This window comes from Bidens hawaiensis, unplaced genomic scaffold, assembly GCF_021521415.1.
Source record: "Bidens hawaiensis isolate Kalapana, Puna unplaced genomic scaffold, B.hawaiensis_p1.1 tig00007041_1, whole genome shotgun sequence".
Taxonomy (NCBI): domain Eukaryota; kingdom Viridiplantae; phylum Streptophyta; class Magnoliopsida; order Asterales; family Asteraceae; genus Bidens; species Bidens hawaiensis.
The window spans coordinates 13,326-24,623 of NW_027491483.1; the positions used below are offsets into that span (position 1 = coordinate 13,326).

At 32.6% G+C, this 11,298-nt stretch overlaps 1 protein-coding gene across 1 annotated transcript; it reads left to right on the forward strand.

The window, feature by feature from the left end:
- The first annotated feature begins 566 nt into the window (after window positions 1-566).
- On the forward strand, window positions 567-11,037 carry LOC143634294 (uncharacterized). Its single transcript, XM_077102414.1, has 3 exons — window positions 567-584; window positions 3,515-4,090; window positions 10,317-11,037. The coding sequence occupies exons 1-3, from the start codon at window positions 567-569 to the stop codon at window positions 10,914-10,916; spliced, it is 1,194 nt and encodes a 397-aa protein (XP_076958529.1). The 3' UTR covers window positions 10,917-11,037.
- Window positions 11,038-11,298: the final 261 nt, after the last annotated feature.

The window sequence follows — 11,298 nt, forward strand, 5'->3', positions numbered from 1 at the left end:
CGTTCTAACCTTGTCTTTGCCCATTTGCTTTCTTTTGGAACGAGTGTTAACCCACCATGAGGCTGCATGTTTCCTTAGTTGGACGGCCATGATCTTGACTTTGTGATTTTCTGGTGTTTGTTCGTTTGCAAAGACATTTTCTACTATCCGCATCCAGTCAACAAACACTTTGGAATCAAATCTTCCATCGAATGTAGGAATATTAACTTTGATATCATTAGTGACCCAAGGGGCTGGGTTTTTCCCTTGTTGATTAAACTCGCCAACATGGGACAAGTTTTTGTCCCTATCAGCTAATGGTGTGAGATGATTATCTCGCCGCCGGTGAACCGCGAGGGCTAACTCTTGAAGTTGATCTTGCATGAAATCCAGTTGGCGCTTCATATCTTGTTTTTCTCGTTGCATGGCTGCAAGGATGATGGATGCATGACCGGTTGAACATCCTTTTTCCATTGAAAAGAGAAGACTATCAGAAAACTGAAAGAAGATGAACTTTTTTTTTAAATCGGGATAATAAGTGAATGAGGGGTAAGAGTCGAATCGAATCGCTTTGGCTCTGATACCAAATGATAGCAATATCATCGGTAATGGATAAAAAAAATGAAATGATAATAAAACGGACAGATCAACGATCGATTTCGGATACAGATTCACCACCGAAAACAAATCGTCGGGCTACGATCTTTAACCGAAGATACAGACACACCACTCCGGATAAGAATCGTGTCTAAGATCACCACTCGAGATGCCAAAATCGAGCTAGCAAAGACGAATTAACTTTAACTCAAAATCCATTGAGATAAAAATTAACATAAAATTTCATTCATAAATTTCTAACTTCTATTGCCATTTGTTCGATACATATATATATATATATATATATATATATATATATATAAAGAAAAGAAACAAACTACCCATTAAGCAGTAACTAATGACTCCACTAACCTATTTATTTGAAAACATAAGTAAAAAGCATAATAAACACAACGTGCATGATAAGAAAACAATAACCTATAATTTAAACTAAAATTTGCATGGAAACAAATATGGACCCCTTTTCTTTTTAGCGGGCCCACCTGGGTCGAACGGAACTATATGTCTCCCGGTTGCACCGACCCGTCTTTTGTTACATTTGTCATTAACGGCTAGGATCTGTTGACCCGGGAGATGCCTATCATTCTCTCCGTTTTCGGAAAAGTTTGTCGTCAAACTTAGATGAACAATTTTTCAATTAGACTTATAAATGTCGTTTAATACCTTCTTAAAAGGTGCAGCAAGGACATCCCATTCCGTGACTTAGGTACCGAACAGTAGGATGTGGTTTGGACAGAAACAGGTTCTTATGACGGTTGACCCATAATAAATCACCGGGGTTGAATGGAACATCTTGACGCCTCTTGCCCACTCGTTGTTTCACGTGTTTGTTCATCTTTGTAACCTGCACGCCAATATGTTTGTATAAGGCTTTGAGTGCGATTAACTCTTTGTTCCATTGTGTCTTATGTAAGATAGTAATGAAATACTTGTAGATATCTGCCCATGGTTCTTTAATGGATTGTGTGGATGACAGGGAACACAAAATTGAGCTTGTACCAAAGTGAGTAGCAAAAGAAATATTACCTTCGTCAGGCTCTTTTTCATCCGGTTCGTTGTTATGGGCAATGATGTTTTCCGTTTTTGCGGCGCCTAGGCAACACTGGGCTTAATTAATTTCGTTTTCGCTTAATGACGGGCCTTTTTTTGGTTATTAAAACACATTTAACTTAAACCTGACATAAGCTGAAACCCTTGGCCGATTTTGGAGAGACTTTGGAGCCATCTTTCGCGTTTGTTGGTGATTTTGAAGGCGAGAGAACACCTAGTGAAGAGCTACACGTTCACGTTTGAGTTTTCGGGTTTTATCATCTTCGATTCCCTGTTTCATATACTTTCACCATGTTTTCGTTATTATTAGTTTTGTTTGATTTAGACTTTATGATGTTAGGCTAAATTTCCTAAACTACCTAGGTCGTGATGAACCTTAGTTTGGTTTGATTTTATTTGGATTTTCGTTTCGTTATGGATTTTATGTTCTAAGTAAATGGTTGAGTTTGATTTAATTAATGTGTATGATTGCTTGGTTTTGTTTACTTGAATTTATTGTTTCACATTGCCCTTGTTGATTGTTTCATAGGATAGGGTTTTGTTTGGTCATTTACTATGTGTTCTTGACTAGTTTGTGATTAATATCGATTAAAATCATAGAAACAATAAAATCAATTAAATAGATAAAAGTGAACTGCCAGCCTAGAAAGCTGTAAGCTGATAGGTTGTTAATAGATCTTTGCTTGTCGGGATTGCTAGATTTAGTTCTTCGTAAGGAGTCCGTCTATATTTTATTGTCAGCTTAGTCTACTAAATTAATTGAGTCTGCTTTGCTATCTTTTGAATTCCGCACTGTAAGGTAGGTTTTCGTCATAAAATATACTTAGACATACGCGATTAAATAACCGTAAGGAAGTTTAATAGAAAACTGGTGAGTCTTAAAACTTGTTAGAAATCCATAGGCGTCTTCTTGAAGTTCAAGGGTCCTGTTCGGGTTTTCTGTCAAGAGTCTATTTTATGATCCCGGTTCCATAACTTACGTTTTTCCATTTAATTAATAACCGTAACTTTGGGGATTCTGGCCTGGGTAGTTATTTTAATCATCTGAATTAATCCAAGTTTTCTAAATTGTTTATTAGTTAAAATTAATTAGGGTTTAAGTTTTATTAATTAATTAATAGGTAATGATTATGTTTTATTATTATTATTATTATTATTATTATTATAATAATTAGGGTATGTTTTATTATTATATTAATTAGTTTATTAATAGTTTAATTAAAGTAACCATTAGTTAATTATTATTAAATCTTAGTTATTAGTATTAAATTCCCCCTCAAATATTATTAATAAATAGTCGTGTCTTGTAGTTGAGTCTAATTTGCTAGTTCGTAATTCAAAGAGTCTCGTGGGTTCGATATCCAGACTTACTTAGCTGTACTAGAGTCGATTGGTTCACTTGCCGGTTAGTAATTTTAGTTACGTTTAAGGGTCTAGAGTATTACTTAGTGTTTAGATTAGTATAATTTTAGTTAATAATTAATTGACTACTTTTAGCACATCAAGTTTTTGGCGCCGTTGACGGGGACTCTTAGCGATTGCGTTTTTAGCTCTGATTGGACTTACTTGCTATATACGTGATATTATTATTATTATTATTATTATTATTATTATTATTTTTGCTTTTGAGTTTTTAGGGTTTTAGTTAATTAAATTTTTACGTATTTATTTTTTGCTTTGAGTCGTAGGTGTCTAATTGTCTGTGTCTTTTGCTTATTTAAATTCTTGTAATTATGTGTGAAATTTGTGACGTTCCTCACTTTACCATTAAATGTCCATACTATAGTGCTCACCCTAATTATGATACCTGTGGTGGTCTTCATTTAACTCATAGTTGTTCATATTATTGTATTAACCCCTTGCGCAGCAACAGTCTTATCTTTCAAAGGGGTCCTCGTCATATTTTTATAACGAACCGGATCGGGGATATCAATACAAACAAGGGAAAGATTATGGTCAACATTCCAAAAGCAGCCCCAACACGGGTTCTGAGGAGTATTTGAATAAGATCGAGGAGTTGTTGACCCGACTATTAGAGAAGGATGCCCAATACCAACAAACATTAGCTGAACATGATGCTATGCTAAGAAATCAACTATCTGTTTTTGCAGGTCTCCAAGATGCAGTTAAAGAAATCTCTGGAATACTGACAAAGGTGGAAGAAGGGTCAAAGCAGATCTCCCAATGCGTATACGAGTCAGATAGCGAACTTATTCGAGAAACCGAAGAGGAGAGTGTGCAGCTGGAGGAACAACCGACACCTGGTTATAAGTATGACGCGGAAGGCAACTATTTGGGATACATGAATCGGTTGGGCGAGTTGTCCCCGATGTTTCCAGAAGAAGGGAATGAGACAATCATGGAGTATATAGATGATTCAGAGGAGAACATTCCAGATACGGAGACACGAGTGGCTGATAAAGTCCCACCTCAGGCCACACAGGTATGTAAGAATAATATAATATATATATATATGGCCATTATAATCATTTATTTATAATAGATCAAAATATTAACTATACCTTATTATATATTAGTTTGGTAATTGTTGATGGGCCATATTACCTATAATTAACTAATAAAGGGTTTCCCCTTGGGTGTATATAAAGAGAGATAAATATTAACATCATAACCTAATCACACACACATAACAATTTTGTGTGCCTCCTCTCTCATAAAACCGGGTTCCTCTCAAGAACCATAACACCATCCTTAACTATACATCCTAAAGGGGAACTCGACCAAGCTGACAACCAAGTCGTCTACATCCTTCTCTGTTGCGGTTGCTACTCTCCATGCTGTAACATGTTCATAGGTTTAATACTTATCATGTTTTATATTACTTACATGAATAACTGATCAACATGTGGCATCAGAGTGATGTTGATTAATCAGTTCTTCATGTTTTCCGTAAATCTGGAATTGAATCAGAAGACATGGACTAAAACTTGATAAACCCTAATTTTTTAGGTTTCTTTTTTTTCATGTTCTATTACGAAAACAATACATAAACTGTTTAAAATCGCTAAAATTCATATTTAGTAAACTCTAATATTTTCGAAATCTGTTAATTTCATGTTTAAAGATTTCGATTCCAAGTTTTTTTTAATGTTTAATTGTTAAAATTTTTGATGATGTTATTCGTGTTCATCATTATTATCGAAAACTATACATATGTTGGTTCAAAATCTAGATTAAAATTTGTTAATGATTATTTAGGGAAATATTTTTTCAAATCTTTGATAACTTAGAAGTTTTAATATTTTCTTAAAAGATTTGAATCCCCTTAAAATAGGAAACAAATATAATTATTAATCATTAAAAAGATTTGAACCAAATCTTATCATTATTAATTCAATTAATAAAGATCATGAGTTAAGGGCTTAAAACAGTTTACGGGTTCACGGGCTATTTAAAAATCATGTATTATGGGCTTAAAATAGCTTATGTGTTCTAAGAGTTTATGAGTTTCTAAAATGGTTTGGTGTCATAACCCATAAACCCTAAAACTCACTAATATAGGAATCAACATTTTCCATAAAACTCCATAAAATCATGTAAACACCCAAATACTGAAAAACCCACTAAAAGCCGGAAACTGGCAATTCTCGGGAACCCAAAATTTCCGAGAACTAATTCCGCAAAATAAGGTCCTACCGGAAACTTAAAAATCCTTACTCTAAACATTTTCCGCTATTAATTAATTAAATGTTTTGTAAACCTTAAATATTATAAAATTTTACAAAACATAAAGGCTTAACTTGAATGAACTTTTGATGTAACACTTCTGCCCAAAGGTGATGAGTTACATTTACCCTATCATTCAAGTATTACTGAAAAGCTTTTGTTAGTTTTGCCTAACATGATACAAATGTCTCACTTCTGCCCAAAGGTGATTTGTTACATTTTTATTCAGCAAAACTCGCCCGTGCATAATTAAAATAATTGTCTCACTTCTACCCAAAGGTGATGTGTTACAATTGTTTTGCATATATACTTAAATAAAATTTAATTCTGCCCAAAGGTGATTTATTTTTTGTTTAAGTAGAACTTTTAATTATAGTCTATTAGTTTGATGTTAATAATAGACATATCACATCTTCAATAAAATATAATGATCCTCACATTAATGATCCTTCATTAATTTAATGATAATAAATTTTAATATGTATTATCTTACTATCCTATAACATTACTCACTATAATTTTCTTCTATAAATAGCTATCTCATCCAAATCATCCACTCTAATCTCAAAACACAATTGAATTTTGTCTCATAAAGAGTTTGAATAACATTTAGCTCTTCTCAGTTTTAATTATCCATTAAGACATGATATGACTATCCTACTGCTCTTTCTAATAACAATTATTCCATTAAAAACTAGAGCCTAACAAATGGAATGAGTCAATCATATGTCTATTACGATAATGATAATCAAGAACTTATATAAATAAATGTTATCACTAGAGTTATTCTAGATTTAGTTTTTCCTAAGACTAATCAAAATAACTCCCAATGTTCATGCACTCCTTAAAAATTCTAACTATAAGGTTAGATGGTATTATTGAATATATCATAATGTGTAAACATGACCCATAAAATTAAGGGCTCACACATGATATTAAGTACAGTATTCTAGTACATTGCATACTCAAATTTTCAATAGTACAATTTGATGCCTTAAAAATCAACTATAATACTCAGAAGTACCAAAGGAAAATGAGTGTGTTGATCAGCAACATATGTACAAGAAAAGAAGCATCAGGTACTGGAAAATAAGATGTTATTAAACTCACTACCACTAAACCCTAAAGAGGAATATTCTAAGGTTCATAGACAAAATACAAGTATTACTTCCAGATTTAAGTTCTCTAAGGGAAAGTCTCATTGCAAAAATATGCCATTAGATTAGGCATAGGCATTACAAGATTATCCATAATTCAAAAGAACAACTGGCTAAAATTGATATTTTTATATTAATGATATTTAAGTCTGATAACCTAATATTCTCATTAACACATGATTGGTTGAGTCTAGTTCTATATGTTTACCCAAAAATAAACAAATAACTAACATGAGGGTTAGTGACAATTTTAAATGTTAAGGTTATTAGAACCATGATAAACTGTCTTCAAATTACGCTTTATGATACCTTAAATATTCTTGAGATTAATCAGAATTTAGTATCAATACTTAACCTACATTATGACAATTATAAGGTTTGCATAGCCAACATAAAGTCACTATTACCTTAAACTCTCATATGATTTGTTATTAAAATCTGGATTGAAACATTTATAAAATAGAACTAGATGATATTATATACTTTCACAACTTTTGTTATCACGCAAATAAAAATGTAACAAAAGACAAATGAGACATAAAATTCATCCATTAAAACCAAATTTCATGAGAAATCATGACATGGTTAACGAGGGTGATTTTTCATATAATCTCATTCTCAGTGATTTTAAATCATGTGTTAGATGCCCTAAACATTGTTTGGCTTAAGGAATAAGTATGGGTCCACCAGAATTATATTTCACTTACATTCGTGGAACTTATTCAAATGGAATATTCATATATAATTCTTTATCATTTAAAAGGCTATTTACTTGTATCCAATCTGTCTTCTATGATACGCGGTCTTAACGAGATCCATTCATATATACTTAATACGATTTCTTCTAAATATGTCCCTAAGTTTACAATGACATCTGGACGTTAATGAAATCAAATCAAGTCTAACATATATATAACAGATTCCCATGTCACGTACATCATTGAAACTTCTTTTGTATTTTTCCTAGAGATATTAAAGATCAGTGGGAGCCTTAAGTGTCTCAATCATACCTTACAAGATTTTCAAGAGGTGGGGGAGTGAAAACTTTATATTATTACACCTCTTGTACAAGACATTGCTCCATCACAACACTATTCTATCAAAACTTATCTCTTTAAATTTACAATCTCTTACAAAAGTTTCATTGTTGCTTAAAGTGGGTAAATTCGAATTTCTTACTAAACTAATCCTCAACAAGAGAAACTCCAACAACTTATATTATTAACTTGTTTCTCTTTTAGAATTGATTGGTCTATAAATATTGACCCTAAGCATGCTAATTTTCTAAAGGTTTCTAAGGTCAGTGGGAGCAGTAAAAGTCCTTATAATGACTTGGCAAAAGTACAAGAGGCGGGGGGAAGAGAGATATTAAATTTTACTCCAATTACACCTCTTGTACACCATACTGCGCCATATCTTACACACTTAGAATCCTGAAAATGATAGCAACCTAACTAAGAGCTAATCCATAAAACTGAGACTTTTAAAATTACCCAATAATCAACTTAGGAGGCAGTCTAGGTTTTAAAACCTACTAAATTTGATGCTTATGTAACCTCCCTAACTAAAGTTGAATTGGATGTTGGAAAGTTTAATGATCATACCCCTTATAATTAAACCATTATCATCAATCATAATTGACTTCATAAGTCGCTAACGTTTTGAGATTTGGTTGAATCACCTAAAGGCGTTCATAACTAAACTAAATCCTAACACAAACGTTAAGACACTAAGAAGCATAATTGATTATTAAAGGTTAGATTCAAAAGGGAATAAATCATCAAAGAATCTTATAACCTATATTATAAAACATATCTTTGAGGATCACAACTGTTCAAGTAGCTTAAAATAGTTAAAGAGCTACGTTAGAAGAAAATTAAAACAAATTTCCCTAATAACTGACTTATATATCTACATGCTCATAAAACAACCTAAATGTTATAAACTGAAGGTTAATAAGCATTTAATTTATAAGTCAATAAAATCCATATATGGGTTAATGCAAACATCAAAATTTGATGCAATATTTATACAATTATTTTCATCAAAAACCAAGTGGATTAATGTACATACCTCAAGATGAGTGGGAGCAACAAAAAACAAACTTGTCCTTATATAGATGACATTCTTCTGACAAGTATATGTTACATAAGTTAAAGCATTGTTCACACACTTTGATATGAAATATCTCAAAGATATCCCTTACATAATAGATATCATAACATTCTAAGATAGACCCAAAGGGACATTAGTTTTGTTCTATAAGTTTTATCTTTAATGGGTCCTTACACATGTATCAAACAATATTGCTCTATTTGGAGGATAATAGGATCATTGATATTATTACCTTATGCTTCATTAAGTAGAAGCCTTATGTAGGTTCAAGTCTATACTCGTTCAGATATTACTCAAAATTGTAACAGACTAGATATGCCTAGATTAATGTGAAACATCTAAAAGAGTATTAAAATATCTTTAAAAGAAACGAAAGACTATAATTTAAAAGAAGAAGTGAGAATTCAAACGGTATATTACTCTAAACTTTGTCATATTTAGAGATAAGAAAATGTAATTTTTGGGATATATTCTTATGTCAGTAGATAAATCTATCTCATGGTGGAGTCATAATGAATTGATAACAACAACCTAAGTTATAATGACATAATGTGTTGATTAATCACAACGCAATTAGCAATAAATGTTGTTGAAAATTTATCAGTGAACTCATAAGTTTATTAACTCCATAAAAATTATATATTGAAGACTTACTGTGATAAAGTCAGCTACCATGTTTTCTCAAACAGTAATAGTTCGAGAGGTGCTGCATTAAAATTCGATATGAAATTTATTATTCGTTTATAAACGAATTGAGGAATCTAAATTTTCGTATCGAGTACATTCATGATATGCTTAAGGATCCGATAACTAAAAGTCTCACCCATAAATATTATGAAAGCGCTTATAATAATGACGGGTTATTGATGACAATGCGCAACTGCATATCATACTATGAATGATTAAATATTAAATTTCCTCATCAGTTTTGATTTGTATGTCTCTTAATATGTTTTGCATGCATAATGACATATAGACGAATTAATATACAAATCAAACGTTCTGAAGGGCATACTTCAAAATTTTGATCATAAATACTTAGATTTTAAATAAGGACTGCAGTATGATTAATGGGGGTCTTGTGCTTATGTTCAATTCAATGACTGTATTTCTCTACTCCAGTTTAAGTTTAAAGCTAAAATGAGTGTTAACTCCTGATCAGGCTTACCTAATACTCATAATAAATAATTACTTGGCCAAGTGGGAGAATGTAAGAATAATATATATATATATATATATGGCCATTATAATCATTTATATTATAATAGATCAAAATATTAACTATACCTTATTATATATTAGTTTGGTAATTGTTGATGGGACATATTACCTATAATTAACTAATAAAGGGTTTCCCCTTGGGTGTATATAAAGAGAGATAAATATTAACATCATAACCTAATCACACACACATAACAATTTTGTGTGCCTCCTCTCACATAAAACCGGGTTCCTCTCAAGAACCATAACACCATCCTTAACTATACATCCAAAAGGGGAACTCGACCAAGCTGACAACCAAGTCGTCTACATCCTTCTCTGTTGCGGTTGCTACTCTCCATGCTGTAACAGGTTCATAGGTTTAATACTTATCATGTTTTATATTACTTACATGAAGAAATGATCAACAAGGTATGCGTTGTTGGTTTTGAAGGTTGTTACAGTGACTCTGATGATGATATAAATGAAGAAGAGTAGGCTGTTTATCAGAGGTCGTTAGTGAAGAAAGAAGAGATAGAGGATGTTTTGGATTTGGGGGATTCACTTGAGTTGATGTTTGGCGTTGAGGAAAAGGTTGTGAATGAATTGAGTGAGGAAGATGAATTCCTTGATCTGGAGTTGGATGGATTGTTAGATTATGACGAGGGGGGTAGATTGGATGTTGATGGGGATGTTGCGTTTTTCGAGGCCCTACTTGTAGAGGACAGTGTAGATGAGGATGTGGTGTTAGAGGAAGAACGCTATTGCCGGCCTATGGACTGTGTTTTGAATGCTGATCAGGGATCAAAACCATGGTATAAGGTCGAGAATGATAGGTTACCTGAAAACCGAAGTTGCGCATACTTTAGAAGATGGTCTACGGGAATGAAAAAACCTTTGCAAGTCAAACACGACCAGTCTTCTCGATACTTACAATGCATTCGGCTCTTGCCAGGTAAGTTTAAATATAGGTGGTCTGACCCGTTACTGATTTTTAATTCTAATTTAATATTTTGCAGTTCCATCATTGATATATTACTGTTTGATAAATTCCGGGTGGAACTAAACGGGTTGGACAGGGTCCAGATCAAGGAGAAACCTCCTGATTAAGTTCAAGTGTGGGGAGGTTTCGCAGAGTTTGTATAATTCATCGAGTCACGAACGTAGTTTTTGTAGTTCGACTTTTTTTTTGTGTTTTTGAGTTTTGCGAGTTTGAAGATTGAACGAGCTAGAGAGAGACGTTCCCCAAGGAAGAATTTAATGAAAAAGACAAGTGTGATGATGGAGTAGCTGAAACGTATACTTTATATTTATTATTTGCTGCTAATTATTCATGATTTATTTGTCGGTTGATGTGAAACACTTTAATTGCTTAATATCTATCATTATGATAAGATACATTTTTAGATATGTTTGTTTTGTTTTGCCGCTTGCGTTCGTGTGAGAGAGAAGGAGTTACTATTTGCTGAGCACGTTCATAGTTGGAGGGCAT